Genomic DNA, 18,840 nt, shown 5'->3' with positions numbered 1-18,840 from the left:
TACTTCTGACAACTGTCCTTCTGTGCTCATTTGCCGTTCGCTGTGGGCGGCGTAACGGACACGTCGGCGTACAAATCGAAGCGACGCTGGGTGAGGAGGGGGATGCCTGCGCGCGTATTCGCAATAACCTCGGGGTCTGATATGAGCTCCATCTGGCGAGGTACTAACCGAAGGTGACGCGCACGATCGCCTCTTTCTCCTGTGCAGTGCCGATCACCTCGCCCATGGGCGATACTGCCATCGAGTGCCCGTAGATCTCGTATTTGGCGCCGGGGTCACGCGCCTGGCTACACGTCGCAACGTAGATCTGGTTATCAAGCGCACTGTCGTCAGCGGAGCAAGCGACTCTACATACCGTGCACGCTGCAGCAGTTCCCAGTGCATGGGGCCGGTGTGCGTGTTGAAGGCCGCGGGGTAGAACATGGCCGTGCACCCCTGCCGGGCCGCGATCGTCGCGATCTCGGGAAAGCGGATGTCGTAGCAGCTGATGTCAGTCTGTCTTGGTGCAAACTCACATGGCGATGCCGAAGCGGCCGAAAGCTAGTGTCAGGAGCGGACGAGGAGCGGACGGAGACGCAGAAGAGGGGAGGCACTCACGAGTGTCAAACGATGCTAGTCTGTCGCCGGCGCCGAACGTGTCGCTCTCCTTGTACGTCATCTTCTCGAGTGCGAGGTCGAAGAGGTGCGTCTTCCGGTACGTCTGCACAAGCGTGCCTGCCGTTAGCTAGTCCACAGCCCCTCTGAAAGAGACGCACCCTCGGGACTCCACACCGTCGCGCAGTTGTACAGCCGCCCATCCGCGGCCTCGGGTATGCTTCCGCCGAGCAGCCATACACCGCTCTCGCGCGCCGCATCCGCCATCTCGCGGCACGTTGTGGCCTCGGCAGGCCACGACGCCTCCGGCGCCCCGACGGCGGGAATCGGCTCGGCGTTCTTGACGAGCTCATCGTGGCTCTGGCGTCAGTACGCGATGTGCGAGGGCGCACAGGCTGGCCATTCCACATTTCCTGTCGTTAGCGCAGTAGACAACAGACGCACGCCCAAGACGACGAGGTCGACAGCCTCGCCGGCGTCCCGGCCCTGCGATACCGCGTCGCGCACCATCTCGCGCATCCGCGCCACCTGCGCCGCCTTTCCGCCCGGCATGGCGGCGGGGAGCTGGACGAGCGCGACGTGGACTTTGGGGCCCTTGGCTGCGTCGGGTGTGCGGGTTGACATCGTCATGGCGTGTGAGGGGATCACGGGGCGGAGGGCGGGGAGGGGCACAGTCGGGCGGACGGGGCGTGTGGTTGAGGTAGATAATGTGGATAACAGCAGGGGACGCGAGAGGGCGAGCAGTGGACGAGATAGCCTTGAGGTGCGTATGGACATGTGGCGCTTTCAAGTGACGACTCCGTTCTGTGGAGAGGTGGGCCGACACGGGTTCGGCAATGTCCGCGATAACGACGGATCGGCTGATTAGCGTCAGTCCGTGGCAGATCACTGCAGCAATATACCTGCGCCTTCCATCAGCGACAGATATGCTTATTGCTTGGTTCAGCGCTTGTCACTATTCGTGTGCATGCAAACTGGTGCAGTGCAGCCGTCCGATAACACATTGCATTATAGATGACGACTATACTGTTCTGGGGCCTCGGTAATCATCGGGCTTCAGCGCGTGAAGCAAGGCTAGCCTGCCTTGAGTGGAGTCTGTGAAAAGCGTCCTCGAGAGTGTGAGAAGGAGGAGCACACGGTTAAAGCTTACACTGAATACGTTCTTTCGCAAAGCAACTCCCGCTCCCCCTGTGCGGAGGTGTAAGCGGAGGCGATAATACAGCTGTGTGGCGTGTGGGGAAGTGCAGACAGCGTTCGCCACCCGGCCGTAGTTACCCCTGACTGTCATATGTCTCTCTCTTCACGTGTACAACAATGCATTTTGCTCTAGATTGGGACAGCGCCGATCATCTTCTGCAGGGTCCCAGAAGTGTTGTCCTTCTCCTCCTTGACGAGCTTGGAGAACTCACGGAAGCGGGGGTGGCTGGCGTCACCCATGAGCTGGAACAGCACGCTCTCAGAGGTGGCAACATCGACGCCCGAGTGGCGCATACGGTCTAGGCTGACGGCAATTTCTTGTGGGTTGATGCTCGAGACGGCATCAGCCAGCACAATAGGGCGAGGTCCGTTGCCGTTGTTCCGCCCCGCCGCATCCATCGCTGTTTGGAAGACGCAGACGTGCGACTCGATGCCGACGATGATCACGCGGTCAATCCCTTCAGGGTCGATGACAGCGCTCGCGTCGTGCCAGTTCGCGTAGCGGCCGCCAAGGGCCTTGCAGACCTCTGGCGTGAACATAGAGAACTGGAGTTAGCTGGACATCGACGGGGAAGCGTCGCTTAGAATTGGCCCTCTTGTCGGTGGTAACACTTCAGGAACTATCTCCTAGCGCCAAGAGTACGCAAGAGGCTGCAAGCTTACCAGAGTCTTCGAGTGTGTCCCGAGGTTGAGGTGTGCTGGGAGCTTGTCGATCCCAAGCTCGGGAACCGTTGCGCCAAGCGCCTTGGGGTTCTGTTCCGTCGTGATGACCTTCATCTCAAGGATCTGGCGTCAGTCTTGTTGTCATTCAGGTTGAGCTCTACAGAAGGAGCGGACATTTGACAAGCAAAACATTGAGCCGTCCAGCTCCTCAATCAACAACTCACCGCAGCCATCCTGACCATCCGCGCAACCGTCTTGGCAATGTTGTCAAAGCCGAAGATGGCGTTGCCTTACGTTAGTTCCCATTACCAAGTCAGCTCACGGAAGCGGTCCTGCATGTCGCAGACAAGGAGTGCTGTGCGTCGGGGGTTGAGAGCCATTGTTGTGGATGTGATGAACGATGTGCGATGGAGCAATGGAGAGTGCGAGATGTGGGAAGCATGGGTGGTGCAAGGGGGTTGTGGGGTTCCGAAAGTGGAGGCACGGTGGGCCTCCGCCCGGATCGGAGAGTCGATATCCATAAGTGTGGTGCCTGCAAGAATTGTCTTCATTGAAATGCTAATCACAATAGCACGTATATGAGCCGTGTATCTCGGAAATATCATCTGCGACAGTGCAGGCGGTCGCTCCCCGGAGTACAGCGAGCAGCTGAGCCTGGGGTTGGTATACAAATAATCTCCTGCATTGGTGGCCGTATGCTAGGACCTTTGGATGTATCACGGTCGCCGCAGGTTCGACTGGGCCCGCTCCTGCCGACACCTACGTGCCCGGAACCATCTGAGGCCTTTAGGGGATGCACAAGTACTATTTTGGATTCAATAAATCTTGAATAGATTCTAAAATTCTGGTTCACTCTACCAGTATCTATGGCATGTCGTGGCGGCAGGCAGATCGAGAACGAAGCAAAGGTATCTGGATGTGCCACTCGAAGTGGAGGTGGGGCCCATATGGTTTTGCTTCCGCTCCAGTGGACCCGGAATTTCAGTGGTGACGACCTCCCACAACGTCAACATCTCAAACCTATACACCAACATGTCTTCAGGTGGCAAGCGCGGCGGCAAGGCCAAGTTCTATCGGCACAAAAAGCCCTCGGGGCCTCCCAAGGGCGGCGACGGGCAAGGCGACTTCAAGGGCGGTGCCATGACGCAGTACCGCACGCAGCCACTGGTGAGTCAACGAGGAGCTAAAGCTCACAACAGCCGGAGATGCTCTGCTCGCCTGGCATCGTGGTTACGGCGGTGCAGAACAAGGAGATGATTGCGGAGCGGGAGATTATTGATGCCCTCGAGGAAGCGGCCGACGACCTCTACCCTGACACCGAGGGTGGCATGGACGACGGAGAGGAGAAAGGCGATATCGAGGACATGGTCAGGCGGGAGCTGGATGAATTGTCAGCGCAAAGTACGCGACAGTCTCAACGGTTCCGGGTGTGTAAGCGCGACACTGTATGCAGTGAGTTTAGCGTCCGAAGCTAAGCTGACAACAGTGCTCTACATCAACGTCTTGCCACCACTCGACCCCATCGCCCTGGTGCGGCATATCATCGAGCGCTGCGAACGGACTGGGCGCTGCTCCTTCCGATTCATTCAGCGCCTGACACCCGTCTCGGCGACAGCGCACGCGGACATTGAGTCCTTGCGACGGATCGCAGCCCAGGTGCTGCCGGGCCCTTTCTCCGGCGGTCCTAAGAAGGTGAGCGGGTAGGCTGAGCCCCGCTGACTCCAGTTCGGGATCCAGGTAGCGACGCGCAACTCGAACGCTCTCGAGCGGCTACAGATGATCAAGGCTGTTGCAGAGGAGGTGACCAAGCTCAGTCCCGAGCACACGGTCGACCTCAAGAACCCCGACCGGACGATCATGATTGAGCTGTTCAAGGTAGGTCACATGCCAATTCCGTGCTGACAACAGACGGTGCTGGGCATCTCGGTTGTGGAGAACTTTGAGAAGTACAAGAAGTTCAACCCCGCAGCAGTTGCGCGCGAGGCAGCCAAGGCTGCCGGTGCAGGCGACTCGCGCGTTGCCGCCGCGACCAACGTCTCAGGTGCCGCCGACTCTCGCGTCGCCGCGAGCAGGGTCGGGACGAGCGTCTCGCGCGTCGCCGCTGCGATTCAGAAGGGCGAGAAGGAGCGGTCGACGGGGCAGGCTCGCGCGGAGAATCGCGTTAGGCGGATGGAGGGCATCAAGGCTGCGCAGGAGGCTGAAGCCGCCGCAGCTGAGGCGAAGGCCCGGCCGCCAAAGCGCAAGGCCGAGGACGGGCCCGAAGACGGCCAGGTGGCGATCAAGCCCGACGACGTGGAGCAGGGGGAGGCGGTTGAGGACGAGTCGGCCGAGCTTGGCGACGACTTTGTCGAGGAAATCCAGGGCGGGCGCGTCGTCAAGGTCCGTCGTCACGAGTAGAACTGCTAGACCATGCATGTCTGTATTGTATGTACTGTATCTATTACAGCTCGTCACGCGTCTTCTTCCAGTCCTTAAAATCGACCCACGAGTCCTTGTCACCGGCCCACGACGCCTTGTCCTCGTCCGTGTAGAACTGCGCAAAGATGTCCTCCTCGGCCTCGGCCTCGTCCTTCTCGAGCTGGGCTTCCTCAAGTGGCGCGTCGGCCGTGGGGGGCGCGGGGCGCACAGTCTCGTCCGCCTTAGCCGAGAGCGAGACGCCAATCTCCCGGCGCAGAAGCGCCTCCACCCGCTCAAAGTAGGACACGGGGTCAGCCACGTTGAAGCCCGAGCGCACGAGCGTGGTGTCGAAAAGCACTTGCGCCAATTCGCGGAGCTCGGCTCCCTCGGCGGTCTCGCTATCATCGTCGGCCTCAGGCAGCTCGTTGACGCGCGCAAGCAGGCCCTCCATAAGCGGGCTCTTGGGGTTGATCTCGAGGACGCGCGGCAGGTTCTTGAGGATGTTGTACATGGGCTCGTCGGCGGCGTCGGCCTGCGCCGCCATGATACGCGCCATGTTAGCGCTCCAGCCTGCGTTGTCGACGACGATCGTGCACGGCGAGGTAACTAGGCGGTTGGTGAGGACGACGTCGGCGACCCGCGGCGAGAACTCCTTCTTGAACCAGTCGAGGAGGGGACGGTACGTCTTCTCCGCCTGAGCGAGTTCGCGGCGCTCGGCCTCGTCCTCGTCCTCGTCGCCGTAGATAAGACCCTTCTTGGCCACGTCCTGCGTGCGCATGCCCATAAACGTGTCGAGCGCGCCCATCATCGGCTCGTCCGATGGCAGGTTGAGCAGGAGCACCTCGTACCCGCGCGCCTTGAGCTTCTCGACGAAAGGCGAGCGCGCAAGGTCTGATGTGGTCTCGCCGGTCCCACAAAGGTAGAAGATCTGTTTCTGGCCCTCCTTGCGGCGCTCGACGTACTCCTCAAGCGAGGTGTAGTTCGTCGTCGTCGACTCGAAGCGAAGGAGCTTGGCGATCTTGACCTTGTCCTTGTGCGATTCTAGCATACCAATGCGGAGCGCGTTCCCGAACATCTTGGACATGCTCTTGTGGCGCTCGGGCTCAGTCTCGGCGATGCGCGTGAACAGATCAAGCGCCTTGCGGATTAGGATGCGCTGCAACTGCTTGAGGAAGCGGTGGTTCTGCAGCGTCTCGCGGTTGACATTGAGCCTGACCGTCAGCTTGCAATGACGCGTGAACTCACGGGAGGTCGTCGGCGTCCACAGTAACCTTGAGGAAGCTAAGCCAACGCGGCATATAGTCTTTGCCAAGCTCATCGGTGATGAACACACGCTTCACGTAAAGGCGAACGTTGTTGATGCCCGACTTCATGTTGGTCCAGAAGTCCTTGGGTAGCGTCTCCGGGATGTACATGATGGCGCGGTAGGCGACGCCCGACGCAGTGTCACCCTTGAAGTGCGACCAGCCGAGAGGCTCGGCCTTCGCGTCCTTCGAGATAGCGCGGTAAAACTCGATGTAGTCTTCCTTGGGTACCTGACTAGGCTCACTGCTGTTAGCTCCGGTGGAATGCTTGTCACTCACCGCATCCAGATGGGCGGCTGGCTGTTGACGTGAGTCCATGTGTAGTCCCACTCATCGGCGTCCTCAGCATCCTCGCTGTCCCCATCTTCGCTCTTCGTCTTGGCCGTTGCCTCACGAACGTAGATCGGGAAAGTTGTCGAGAACGTCGAGTGCTTCTCGATCAAGGCCTTGAGAGTGGTTGGCGAAAGGAACTCGCTGTCCTCTTCGCCAATGTCCAAGACGATCTCTGAACCACGGCCAAGTGTGTTGCCGCGCGGGTCGCGGAACACCTCGAACTTGTCACCCTTGGCTGACGATACAAAGGTGTACTGCACGGGCTCTGGGTCTTTCTCCGACACAGGCGGAATGGACGAGACCTGGACGGTGGGCGAGACAAGGAAGGACGAGTAGAAGCCGAGGCCTACTGTCAGCATGATCTTCACGATTTGGCTTACCAAACTGGCCGATGAAGTTGGTATCAGCCTTGCCGGTGCGCTCGGCATTGGCAAGGAACTCGTTGGTGCCCGACCTCGCAATTGTACCGAGGTTCTTTGCGAGCTCGGACCTGTTCATGCCGATGCCGGTGTCGCGCACGATCAACCGGCCGGTCTTGCCGTCCTCAGTCTCGACCGAGATGGTGATGTTCGGCTCGCCGGCGCTCAGCACGTCGCGATTGGTAAGCGACTCGAGGCGGAGCTTCTCAAGCGCATCGTTCGCATTCGACAGCAGCTCGCGCAAGAACACGTCCTTGTGCGAGTACAGGGAGTGGATTACGAGGGATCGCAAGCGCGCGATGTCACTCTGTCGTCAGCAGAGTCCCGACGTGCTACGCACCCGGTAGTTGAACGTCTCATGTTCGTCAACATCGGCGCCCTCCTGCGCCGCAGCGAAGGGGAGGAAGAACGCGGCCGCGCCAAGCAGCAGCTTCTGAAGCTTCATGGTGGGCTGAGCTGGTGGAATTCACTTGCAGGTCACAACATTGACTTTCTGACGTGGCTTGTTCCTGGATCTATGACGCGCGGGAGAGAGACGCGCCGAAGCGGAAGCAAATCGGCGGCTGAGGCCAGCAGTGCATGTGGCGCCGAAGACGTATAAGATGGCGAGCAGCGTCGAAATGGGCATCAAGCACGGAACGCGAACATCACGACACTGGCAGGTAGTGGTCGGTACAGCATTCATTGATGGCTGCAGAAGCTCACTATCGATCTCTGTAGCTGAGCGCGGCAATGTTCTTGTCGCTCTTCAGCACGCGCAACCGAACCCTGGCCGTCTACACCGCATAACGATGCCCAGCACCGTGTTCCCGAACTCGCCGGCTCACTGAGTCTCTGTTGAGTATGTTGCAAACGGAGAAGGAGTTGCTGAAGCGACGTCAACCGCAGCTCGATCGTTCTCAGAGACAGGCACGGTGCCACAAGCCAATTCTCCGCTCGCGCCGACTCACCGTAGGTCTGGCTGAGGATCACCCCGACGCTGGCTGGCTGCAGGCTCACCCGCTCGCGACCACCGACCGGCACCTCAACGGCTCCGCGACCTCGTTCGATACCTCTACTGCTCGCCATGTCCGGACCCCAGGCCTACACCGCTGCTCACCGGTACGCATCATGCGCTACGAACGGAATGCGATGCTGACCTCCCTCTGCTCATGCCGCGCAACGCCGCGACCACCTTCCGATTCGCTTTCCGATGCTGTTCTCCACTCTGTCGGCCCCGCGCCTCCTGTCTCCGTCTCCCTGTCACGCCGACCCCGCATCTACGTCTACTCCTCGTCGTCTATCCTCTGCGCCTAACTCAATGCTCCGACCGACCGCTATTGCTGATCGATCGCATACTGAAATGCGCGCACACCTTCCTCTCTGTGATCTGCTTCGTCTCGCAGGCTCTACGTCAAGTCGCTGTACCGGCGCTACCTTACAAACGCGCTCAACTGGTACATCCGGCGAGACCTCTGGCGCCAGAAGGCCATCGAGATCCGCGCCGAGTTTGAGCGTAACCGGTGCGTGTTGGAAGTGGGCGTACGCGGAACTGGGGGAGGTTGATGAGGGGAGTCGTGCGACGCCGTAGCGAGTTGGAGCGCACAGCTCCGTCTTCGTCACTCGTGATGCCGCGGCTGCGGCAGGGTTTGCGTGATTGACTCCGCTGGCTAGCTGCCGTTTGCATGACGAACGGCTGGACCCATGCTGTATGCCCCGGACTTGACCTGCGGTGTGAGATGCTGGGTTAGCTGGAGCAACGGAGGACTTAACACCTGCTGTTCTGCGCAACCTGAACCCGGCTGCGCGAGCCGTTGGCTGCCAGTCAATCGTCACAGTCTGTCTGCGACTCCTGCAAACTGTGCGACATCACTCCACTGCTTCCTTCACCCTCCCAAGTCCACCTCCACATCTTGTCCTCGATTTCACTTCTGACCAACAGCAACATCACGGACCCTCGTGCACTCGCCATTGTCCTTGAGCAGGCCGAGGCCCGTCTTGCGAAGGAGGCCCACCCCGACCCCTACCGGCGTGAGTCACTAGCTCATGTGTGCTTCCTGGATCCCGCTGACATTCAGCACCGCTCTTCCCCGACGGCACGAAGTGGGAGCGCAACATCCCCGTGAGTAACCATTTCCCGGCAGTGCTGACGCTCAGCCCAAGATGTTCGGGGACGCCGCCCACCACCACTAGACAAAAGGCATTATTTTGTATCAACAATGGGGAATGCATAGCGTAGCAAGACCCCCGTTGCAGTCACATATACAGTTTCTTGGCGAACTTCTGGTTCAAATCGTCCATGTTGGCGCGAACGCGGCGTGTTTCGATATCGGGCGTCTCGGGCGTGACTGGCGGTGAGGGTGTACGAGGGCTGGGAGTCTCAGAGCATCGGCCTTCGGGGTATCGGGGCGTGGAAATCGGCGGGGGGATCGCAGCCGACGTGTGAGTCAATCGCTCCCGTCGCCGACCGAGGCTGTAGTCTAGAGAGCCATCAAGCGCCTCGACTGGTGGGAGGCGCCGCGGGCCGAGGCTAGAGGGCGTGTATGGTGCGTGAAGGTGAGGTGGAGCCTGCGGTCGTGAAGGCAGTCTGCCTCTTTGCTCCTTGTGTTCCTCGGAGATCGGAGCGAGAGTTACACTTTGTCATCAGTGCTGCTCCGTGGGAACGGAAAGTCGCACTCAACTCACGATGCAGGATAGTGCGCACCGGCGGGCGGAGGGCGTGGCGGCCTCGAGCGTGGGTCGGTTGTCTCCTGCGTCCTGCTCGTCAGCACAGCTCTCGGCGTCGGATCCGGCGTATTCGGAGGCACCGCCACTGCTCGATTGCTCCGAGACCTCCACTGCACCTGCGTCGCTGCAATGTGCTCCGCTCGCCACTTGATACCCACCAGCTAAGTTCTCCCCATGCTGAGACCTGCACGGTCCGTGTCCTCCGGTGGTGGGAATAGGACTGCCCCGGCCGCCTGTCGTTTGTTGGGAAGGGTGTGAAGGCGAAGGAGCCGTCGCGGGCGAGGGGCGATGTGGGCGCGGACCGGGGTTGCGGAGACAGCATGCTCGCGATGTCTCTCTGTCTTTTCCGCCGAGTGAGAGTGTCGAAACCAGTGATAACAGTCAGTCAGAGTGAATGTACAACCAGATCATAGACAACATCGACGGCGTAAGGCGGTACGAGATTCTGTAGCTAGGGTTGTCCCACCAAGCCAAGCCGTCAGGCAGCATCTGCCTATCCTCGCTAGAGTAGAGTAGTGAGTCGCACGCCTCCAAGGCCTCCACCCTGATGGAAAGGTCAGGAGGGCATGGTATGCTCTGGGGGCCAGGGGCGTCCCGTGGTCGCCTGGCGACATCTGCTGGAGCTTGCCCAAGAGGGAGCAAACTCTAGCTGGACCACCAGGCCAAGGCCGCCGTCATGCAGCACCACCAGTCTTCAGATGCGGAGAATGCCTTGGCTAATTGGCTTGGAATTAAAGAAAGGCGGAGTGCCTACTGCCTCCTGCCGCATGCCCCCTGCCGCCTGACCGCCTGCCTCATTGGGAAACAGGCACCCGCCGCCTCAGCGCTGACCGCAAAGCGTTTTCTGCAGGCAGGCAATCTAACAGGCATGAGAGGGGAGGAAAACGGGGTGTGGCACACGGATGACGTTAAGCGACCCTTTCATTTTCCAGTTTCATTTCAACGCTCCGTCCCTGTCCTGTCTGATCTCTGATCTCGATGCCCCCCATTGCGCGAGCCCTTGCACGTTTTTGTCCTTGCACCCAGGATGAAAGCCCACCCCCCACTCACCCCTGTCCCGGCCGCACGGCATCCCCGAGGTCCTGGCCCAGCGCCGGGATCAAGGGAATGAGAAGCAAGCTGATCAGAGGGTGCAGAGTCTGTCCCGGAGTCTCGGCATGTGCCCTTCCACAGTGGTGAGACATGGCAGAGTTAGCGCGTCATCAGATATCGGCGTCATGCCTTCCATCCCCACACCCAAGATCTCGAGCCTGGCCATAGGCGCAAAGTGTGAGACATGGCGATCGTGAGGGCACCAATATAACATGCCAAGCGTCATGGACTACACAGCAACTCTCCGTGTGCTCCATGAGCTGGGCAAGATCCCGGGGCGCACGATACCAAAGCTAGCCATAATGTCATCTGCAAAAGCTGCCACTTGTGTGGGTGCGGACTGACAAGTTGGAGCGGAAAGCACCTCTTCATCAGGAACAGTGTTATGCTCATGAAGCAAAGCAGAACCGAACTGAATCGGCTGGTGCATTCTGATAGAGGGGCAACGCCACTCCATGTTCACCAGATCACTCAGTCCAGCCATCTTGAACCGACGGCGTAGCACGGCGTTGTGGGGGCATCGCCAAGCGCTGGTCTCCCTCCACCTTGTGGCTCCCACGATCGCTGAATGCAAGCGAGGAAGTGCTCGTCATCTATTTTCGGATGACTACTTGGTCAGCAGCTTGAGTCGCAGTATGAGTTTATGGTTCACACCCAACGTGGTAGCGAGGCGAAGTGTGGCCGAAGGCCGCAGGCAACACATTTCTTATCTCCCCGATCCCCGACCCCGTTTGTTGTGATACTGAGCATGCGAGATGTCGGATCAGCCTCAGTCCGCGTCTCTCGACGTCAAGCAATCTCTGGTTTCGCTTTACATATCCAAACACCTGCGCCATACGTTTGCTGTTCCGAAGTCCCCGCGGTTAAACTAACAGTCGACTGAACAGAACGGACTACAAGGTATGCTCGATCTCATGGTCGGTCCTCCAGCGAATAATTACCTGCTCGTTTCCCGTTGACTTCCATCTTTAAACCGAGCTTACCACACAACTTTACTCTATGCTTCGCAACTACGATACAATGCTATGCAGATAAACTATGCCCACACCTGATCTGGGGTTACGAGCGTATCGCGCCCGTTTGCTCGGACGTACCTCCCTCCCGTGTCTCGCGGCATCGACTTGCGCATATCGAAGCCGTCTAACTCGTCGCGCGACGCCCCCGCACCCTCCATCCGGTGATAATAGCTGATGGTCAGCCTTTACGCGAGGTAGCGAGTGGTATGTCGCAATAGAAGTGGTCCGACGACGGAGTGAGGGAAGTGGGCGGTGCGAAGAGAAGCGAAGGTTGCCGAGCGCATTTTGCATGGCGTGCCCGCAAGCATTGAGCTCGCAAAGCGGCCAGATGCATGGATGCCTTCGTTGCCACCTCCGTATCCGCCACACTCGCGCGCATCACTGTGTGGGCAGGATCGGCACTCCCAGTTGCTTCCTCCACCGACGACGGCCACGTCCCCACCGTTCCGCCAGTCCTTCCTTCCTCCCTCCATTCTCTCCGCAACACTACCTCACGCTCTCGGATCGACTTACTCTACTACTCGCCGGTACACGCTGTACCCGAACTTCTCGTACATGTCGATCGCGCGGTGGTTGTTGCACCGCACAAAGAGGTCCACGAACCAGGCATCCACGCAGTCTGTCGGGTCCTTTTCCGGGCTGGGCCAACCTTCCGAGCCGTCCGACGACAGGCGCTCGAGAATGGCCATGAATACGCGCGGGAGACCCGTTCCACGCATGCGCGGGCAGATCGACATGGCTGTCAAGTGCCCGTGATGTTGCGTGTCGGGTGGTGGGGGCTCGTGCTTGGCGATCACTACGCGTGAGTGAGCTCAACAAACACCGCCAACACCTCTCAGCGTCCCGTGCCGGCAACGCGAGCATACAGAAAGGTGTACTCACTGTAAGCGCCGACGTTGTCATCAAATGCGCCGCTCGCAGACACGCAAAAGTCGGGCCACTGCGCGACATAGCTCGCGTAGTATCCGTTGTGGTATGTGGCCGTCCACGGGTCTGCCTGCACGCTCGTGAAGCGGAGTACGTCTGTCGCCTCGAACGGGCGGATGACGGACATGGCGGGCGCGGGTGCGGTAGTTGATGGTCGAGGAGGTGGGTGTTTGTCAATGGATGTTGGGCGTTGCTCGATGGTCGATGGTCGTTGGCCGTTGGTCGGCTGACGCTTCGCTGGCGGGATTTTTCCGTCTTGGCCTCGTGACATGTGGGCCCCCGCCCACTTCTCACATGACGCCCATGCATCCATGTGCACGACGTCGACGCGACAGCACGAGCCGCGATCACGAACAAACGATCGCAACGAGCACGCAGAGGTGAGGCACCGTGCTGCTTCCGAGCGGCATGCAGAGGATCGGGAAATTGCATGACGCTATCTCCATCTCTGACTTGGACGCCAACCGCTACATCCACCCCCACCTACTCCACCGGTCATCAACATTGCCACCCCGATCCTCCATTGATCACCTGCCTTGTTGTCGGACGAGGCCTTGCATCGGCTTCTACCGCAGACAGCGGAAAGGGCATGGATTTGACTTCCAAACTGGTCCTCCCCTTTGCAGAAACTTGCTAACCCAATGTGTTTACACACATGCAGGTCCCCACCTTTGAGCATCACTCTGCAGGCACCGAGCTGGGGCTAGACATGCATTCGCCTCTGTGATGCAGTCATGACCAGTTTTGGCGCCATTCCCTGTATGCACCACACCAGGCCGAGCCAAACGAGCGCAGCGTCGTCGGCTTTGGCCGACTCCCGCTACCTAAAGCCAGCCCGGCGGCCGCCGGCCTTGCATGACCACCGACCCGCAGCTCAAACTGCTGAGCAATCGTATCCTGCTCCCACCATTGCTCTTATTCAAAGGCCAGCGCTCTCAGCGCTCTTGTTCCCGTTCTCACAACTCCTCGATACAGTCGACCGCCGTGCAGCCAAGTTGTCGAGTCAATACCCAGCGCTTGACAAGAAATTCGACGCAGCTCCACCCTCGCCACCTAACATCGGTTTTCCCGCTTAAGGCCCCGACTCACGGTAACTCTGAAGGTTGTAATCTCAAGTCGGCCCCGCACTTCCCCGGCGCCTTCCCCACGACACCAGCGCCCACTCGTTGCCAGCCGACAGCAACGGTCTCGGCCATGACGAGCAACACACGAGATCCTTCCCCATCGTCGACACTTATAACCGACGCGGCGCAGCCGACGCAGCCGAGCATCCCCGCCGTCAACCATCGGCCACGCCCAGCTGCTGGTGATCACTCAATGCAGGCCAGCATGGCCATCGACGAAAAGGCGGCTATGAGGGAGAAGGATTCGTCGTCGGCGTCATCGACATCCTCAAAAGAGTACGAGGAGCGCGGTGTCATTGAAGTCGACCATGATGGTATGAAGCGCAAGGTCAAGGTCGTTGTCGAAGACAAAACCGGTAAAGAACAGTTCAAGGATGCCGAGGGCGGACCATACTCTCAACCAAGATGGTGAGCCATGGCAAGGACCTCGCTGACGCCAGGCTGCACTCGCTCCCCTTCATGCGGCCAAAGTACCCCCCGCCTCCGCCGCCTCTGTCGCTCGATGATGCGAAGCTCACACCTGAGGTCAGCGCGAACTGGTTCTCGTTCCTCTACTTCAACTGGGTGTCGCCCATGATGGCGCTTGGCGACGCACGCCCGTTGGAGGCTACGGACCTGTGGCGGTTGGACGACAAGCGGAGCGCAGGGCGCTTGGCCCGCATCCTCTCACAAAAGTACGAGGAGCGCAAGGCTCGCGCCGAAGAATACAACGCCAAGCTCGCGGACCCGAGAACGCCGCTCCCTCGGCGCCAGCGTTGGACGTACCCGCTCATGCCCAACCGCGAGAAGCGCGAGGCCGATTTCCGCGCCAAGGGCGGTCAAAAGAAGCCCCAGCTCGCAATGGCCCTCCTCGACGTCTTCGGGTGGTGGTTCTGGATTGCAGGCTTCCTGAAGCTCATCGCCGACTGCTGTCTTGCCTGTTCCCCGCTCCTCATCCGCGCGCTCATCCGCTGGGCTACCCTGAACGAATACGCACGCAAGGGCCTCATTACCCAGGCCCCCAAGGTAGGCCAAGGCATCGGAATGGCTTTCGGCCTGCTTGCCATGCTTTGCGTCTCGTCTGTCGCCCTGCACCACTATTTCTACCGCACAATGGGAACGGGTGTGCTTGCGCGCTCGGCCCTTATCTCGGCAATCTATGAGCGTTCCCTCCGCCTCACGCAGAAGGCACGCGGCGAGCTACCAAATGGAAAGAGTACGTCCTCGGAGAGTTGATAAGTTCAGATCGCTGACCCCGCCTCCACCTTGCATCCCTCTCCACATTGCGCCACTCACCATGACGATCTTCCTCCACCTCATTGTGGCGTGTGGCACTTCCGACCAACAGTTGTGAACCACATCTCCACAGACACGGCTCGCATTGATTTCGCTGCAGGCTTCGTGCATATCCTGTGGACGGCACCGATCCAGTTCATTGTGATCGCGGTCATTCTTATCATCGAAGTGAGTGCATCTATGTTGGGAGATCCATAAATGCCTAAAGCCTGTCATATCGACGGCTATATCACCAAATGCTGACTTTAGCTCGGATACTCCTCCCTTCCAGGCATTATCTTCCTCCTCGTTATGACGCCCGGACAGGCGATCATCATGAAGAAGCTCTTCCTCGTTCGCAAGAAGTCGATGGTTTGGACCGACAAGCGTGCGAAGCTCCTCCAGGAGATCCTTGGCGGCATGAGACTCGTGAAGTTCTTCGCTTGGGAGGCGTCGTTCCTTGAGCGCATCAACGCGGTGCGCCGCATGGAGCTCGGCTACGTCCGCACGCTCCTCATTGTGCGTTCCGGCATGATGGCCTTTGCCATGTCGCTGCCAGTTCTAGCTACGATTCTCGCCTTCGTTACCTACTCCCTCACATCTCACAAGCTCGAGGCCGCAACCATTTTCACCTCCGTCACGCTTTTCAACTTGATGCGTATGCCGCTCATGATGTGGCCCATGACTCTCAGCGCCACTGCCGACGCCATCAACGCACTTGGTCGTCTCCAGGCTGTGTTTGATGCTGAGGTTACAACCGAAGAGCGCATGATCGACCCTGACCTCAAGGACGCTGTGGTGATCAAGGACGCGTCGTTCACATGGGACGCGGCCCCACCGGCTGAGGACGAGGTTACCAAGCTGGAGGCCAAGCTCGCCGCAGCCCAGAAGGGCGTCAAGCCAGCGGGCAAGTCGCCTAAGAAGTCTAAGGAGCCCAAGGAGAAGAAGTTTGGTGGTCAGACGCCAGCGGCTGGGCCACAAGGCAACTCGCAGGACGACGTCTTCCAGATCAAGAACATCAGCCTCACCATCCCGTCCGGTTCGCTGACTGCGATCGTCGGCCCCATCGGCTCGGGCAAGTCGTCGCTCCTCCAGGGCCTCATGGGCGAGATGCGCCGCACATCTGGTAGCATCAAGTTCCAGGGCACGACCGCTTTGTGCGCCCAGTCGCCCTGGATTCAGAACGCAACTGTGCGCGAGAACATTCTGTTCGGGCAGCCATGGAACGAGGAGAAGTACTGGGCAGCCGTGCGGGACGCATCGCTTGAGCCGGATCTCGTGCTTCTCGAGGATGGTGACGGCACTGAGATCGGTGAGAAGGGTATCACCCTTTCGGGTGGACAAAAGCAGCGCGTGAATATTGCGCGTGCGCTGTACTACGATGCCGGTAAGTCTTGCACTCCGTTTCCAGCCCTGATCATCAGACATTATCGCTTTGGACGATCCCCTTTCGGCACTCGACGCCGGCGTCGGCAAGCAGGTCTTTTTCAACGCGATCCTCGGTGCGCTTTCCGGCAAGACACGTATCCTTGTCACGCACGCGCTGCACTTCCTCCCGCACGTCGACCACATTATCGTGCTTGAAAACGGCCGCGTCTCGGAGACCGGAACGTACCAGGAGCTCAAGGATGCGGAAGGTCCCTTCTCCAAGCTCGTTCGCGAGTTCGGCTCTGAGGATGTGGAAGAGAAGGAGGCTGGCGACGAGGAGGAGGCAATCGAGGAGGACAACGCTCCGCACAAGCCGATCGACCGCTCCAAGATGACTACTCGCGGCCTCGGCCACGGCATGCTCATGCAGCTCGAGGAGCGCAACCAGGGCGGCCTGCAGAAGGGCACCTTCTCCGGGTACCTCCGCGCAGGCAAGGGCTACATCATGCTCCCGCTGCTAATCATCGCCACCGTCATCGGTCAAGGCTTCACCGTCATGTCTCAGTACTGGATGGTGTGGTGGCAGCAAGGCCAGTGGGGATTGAGCAACAACGCATTTATGGGTGCCTACGCCGCCCTCGGTGTCGGTCAGGCCCTCGGCGTCTTCGTCATTGGCTCGTTCATGTCGCTCATCAACTTCTTCGCCTCGGTCAACATCCACCGCGACGCAATTAAGAGTGTCATGTATGCGCCGCAGAGCTTCTTCGACACGACGCCGCTCGGGCGTATTATGAACCGGTTCAGCAAGGTGCGTTTCGTGCAGTGACTGTACTAACCCCAGGATGTTGAGTACGTATTCTGGCTGGTCGGGCCTTTGTGAAACTAACCTCAGCACGATTGACAACACGCTTTCCGACGCGGCCCGCATGTCGCTGAACATGATCGCCAACGTCATCGGCTCGGTCGTCCTGCTCGCAGTCATCTCGCCGTGGTTCCTGATCGCCGTGGCTGTCGTGCTCCTCCTCTACCTGCACTGCGCCCAGTACTACCGCGCCTCGTCGCGCGAGTTCAAGCGCGTCGACTCGATCCTCCGGTCCTCGCTGTACTCGCACTTTTCCGAGTCATTGTCAGGCATTTCCACTATTCGGGCGTACGGTGAAAGCGATAGATTCAACAAGGAGAACGTCAAGCGCATGGACGTGGAGAACCGGTAAGCTACCCCGCAAACTCAGTGCTGATTTCAGTGCTTATTACATGACTATCATCAGTGAGTATTGGAGTTCGGAAGGAAGCAGAGGCGAAACGTGGCAAAACAAGGACGAAACCCCGATTTATCCGGACTGTGCTGACATGCAGATCAACGCTGGCTCGGTATTCGCCTCGACATGCTCGGGTCGCTACTCACCTTTGCTGTCGCGCTTATCGTGGTCCTCAACAACAAGGTCTCGGCAGCGCATTCGGGCCTGGGCCTATCAACGATGCTCACGATTCAACAGGTCTTCTCGTGGCTTGTGCGCCAACTCGCCGAGGTCGAGAACGACATGGTCGGTGCTGAGCGCATTATGTACTACGCCAACAACCTGGAGCAGGAGCCGCCGCACGAGATTCCCGACCGCAAGCCCGCCGCAACGTGGCCAGCGCAGGGGGAGATCACGTTTGACCAAGTTGTGATGAAGTACCGCCCGGAGCTGCCGGATGTGCTCAAGGGCCTCACGATTCACGTCAAGCCGGCTGAGAAGATCGGTATCGTGGGCCGCACGGGTGCGGGCAAGAGTTCAATCATGGCGGCGCTGTTCCGCATGACTGAGCTTTCGTCTGGCTCGATCACGATCGACGGCGTCAACATCGCCACCATCGGCCTCGACGACCTGCGCTCCCGCATTAGCATCATCCCTCAGGACCCGCTTCTGTTCTCCGGTACGCTCCGCTCCAACATCGACCCGTTCAGCCGGCACTCGGACGCCGAGCTGTACGATGCGCTCAAGCGTGCCCACCTCATTCCCTCCACGACGTACGACGCGTCCAAGAGCGGCGAGGCGTCCCCCGTCTCGCGCTTCAACCTCGACTACATCGTCGAGGAGGAGGGCAACAACCTGTCGGTCGGCGAGCGCAGTCTTGTCTCTCTCGCGCGTGCGCTTGTCCGCGACCCGAAGGTGCTGGTGCTGGACGAGGCGACGGCGAGTGTCGACGTCGAGACGGACTCGAAGATCCAGGACACGATCCGACGCGAGTTTGGGCACAAGACACTGCTGTGTATCGCGCACCGCCTGCGCACTATTCTGTCGTACGACCGTATCCTTGTCATGTCCGACGGCGCGGTCGAGGAGTTCGACACGCCCGAAAACCTGTTCCTGGCCGGCGGCGCATTCACGTCCATGTGTACCAAGAGTGGTATCACATTGGAGGATATCCGCCACTACGCATCTATGCGGTTTACTGTCTGAAG

General features: G+C 59.5%; 9 protein-coding genes across 9 annotated transcripts; 4 read left to right on the top strand and 5 right to left on the bottom strand.

The window, feature by feature from the left end:
- Window positions 1-26: 26 nt before the first annotated feature.
- On the bottom strand, window positions 27-1,371 carry COLE_00725 (uncharacterized protein; the record flags this gene model as incomplete). Its single annotated transcript, XM_018422039.2, has 8 exons — window positions 27-136; window positions 169-323; window positions 356-484; window positions 516-540; window positions 598-714; window positions 756-954; window positions 987-1,007; window positions 1,039-1,371. The coding sequence occupies 8 exons, from the start codon at window positions 1,369-1,371 to the stop codon at window positions 27-29; spliced, it is 1,089 nt and encodes a 362-aa protein (XP_018282004.1).
- A 549-nt stretch (window positions 1,372-1,920) lies between these two features.
- On the bottom strand, window positions 1,921-2,568 carry COLE_00724 (uncharacterized protein; the record flags this gene model as incomplete). The annotated part of the gene is made up of 2 exons (XM_018422040.2): window positions 1,921-2,337; window positions 2,455-2,568. The coding sequence occupies 2 exons, from the start codon at window positions 2,566-2,568 to the stop codon at window positions 1,921-1,923; spliced, it is 531 nt and encodes a 176-aa protein (XP_018282005.2).
- A 918-nt stretch (window positions 2,569-3,486) lies between these two features.
- On the top strand, window positions 3,487-4,851 carry COLE_00723 (uncharacterized protein; the record flags this gene model as incomplete). The annotated part of the gene is made up of 5 exons (XM_018425707.2): window positions 3,487-3,621; window positions 3,654-3,906; window positions 3,941-4,146; window positions 4,180-4,329; window positions 4,363-4,851. 5 exons carry the CDS (start codon window positions 3,487-3,489, stop codon window positions 4,849-4,851), a joined length of 1,233 nt encoding a protein of 410 aa, XP_018282006.1.
- A 43-nt stretch (window positions 4,852-4,894) lies between these two features.
- On the bottom strand, window positions 4,895-7,352 carry COLE_00722 (uncharacterized protein; the record flags this gene model as incomplete). Its single annotated transcript, XM_018421144.2, has 5 exons — window positions 4,895-6,062; window positions 6,097-6,399; window positions 6,435-6,834; window positions 6,869-7,214; window positions 7,248-7,352. The coding sequence occupies 5 exons, from the start codon at window positions 7,350-7,352 to the stop codon at window positions 4,895-4,897; spliced, it is 2,322 nt and encodes a 773-aa protein (XP_018282007.1).
- Window positions 7,353-7,973: 621 nt separating this feature from the next.
- Window positions 7,974-9,079, top strand: COLE_00721 (uncharacterized protein; the record flags this gene model as incomplete). The annotated part of the gene is made up of 5 exons (XM_018422041.2): window positions 7,974-8,008; window positions 8,293-8,409; window positions 8,829-8,917; window positions 8,965-9,008; window positions 9,044-9,079. 5 exons carry the CDS (start codon window positions 7,974-7,976, stop codon window positions 9,077-9,079), a joined length of 321 nt encoding a protein of 106 aa, XP_018282008.1.
- A 63-nt stretch (window positions 9,080-9,142) lies between these two features.
- COLE_00720 (uncharacterized protein) lies at window positions 9,143-9,935 on the bottom strand (the record flags this gene model as incomplete). The annotated part of the gene is made up of 3 exons (XM_018422042.2): window positions 9,143-9,521; window positions 9,572-9,643; window positions 9,772-9,935. The coding sequence occupies 3 exons, from the start codon at window positions 9,933-9,935 to the stop codon at window positions 9,143-9,145; spliced, it is 615 nt and encodes a 204-aa protein (XP_018282009.1).
- A 656-nt stretch (window positions 9,936-10,591) lies between these two features.
- Window positions 10,592-10,792, top strand: COLE_00719 (uncharacterized protein; the record flags this gene model as incomplete). Its single annotated transcript, XM_018419482.2, has 1 exon — window positions 10,592-10,792. The coding sequence occupies one exon, from the start codon at window positions 10,592-10,594 to the stop codon at window positions 10,790-10,792; it is 201 nt and encodes a 66-aa protein (XP_018282010.1).
- Window positions 10,793-11,741: 949 nt separating this feature from the next.
- Window positions 11,742-12,775, bottom strand: COLE_00718 (uncharacterized protein; the record flags this gene model as incomplete). The annotated part of the gene is made up of 3 exons (XM_018422043.2): window positions 11,742-11,892; window positions 12,235-12,517; window positions 12,604-12,775. The coding sequence occupies 3 exons, from the start codon at window positions 12,773-12,775 to the stop codon at window positions 11,742-11,744; spliced, it is 606 nt and encodes a 201-aa protein (XP_018282011.1).
- Window positions 12,776-13,842: 1,067 nt separating this feature from the next.
- On the top strand, window positions 13,843-18,838 carry COLE_00717 (uncharacterized protein; the record flags this gene model as incomplete). Its single annotated transcript, XM_065626094.1, has 8 exons — window positions 13,843-14,180; window positions 14,213-14,967; window positions 15,100-15,215; window positions 15,297-16,413; window positions 16,451-17,202; window positions 17,279-17,604; window positions 17,639-17,661; window positions 17,751-18,838. The coding sequence occupies 8 exons, from the start codon at window positions 13,843-13,845 to the stop codon at window positions 18,836-18,838; spliced, it is 4,515 nt and encodes a 1,504-aa protein (XP_065482588.1).
- Window positions 18,839-18,840: the final 2 nt, after the last annotated feature.

The sequence above is a fragment of the Cutaneotrichosporon oleaginosum genome (genome assembly GCF_008065305.1).
Source record: "Cutaneotrichosporon oleaginosum strain ATCC 20508 chromosome Unknown ATCC20508_contig01, whole genome shotgun sequence".
NCBI classification, from domain to species: domain Eukaryota; kingdom Fungi; phylum Basidiomycota; class Tremellomycetes; order Trichosporonales; family Trichosporonaceae; genus Cutaneotrichosporon; species Cutaneotrichosporon oleaginosum.
This window is presented reverse-complemented; position numbering and strand designations above follow the sequence as displayed.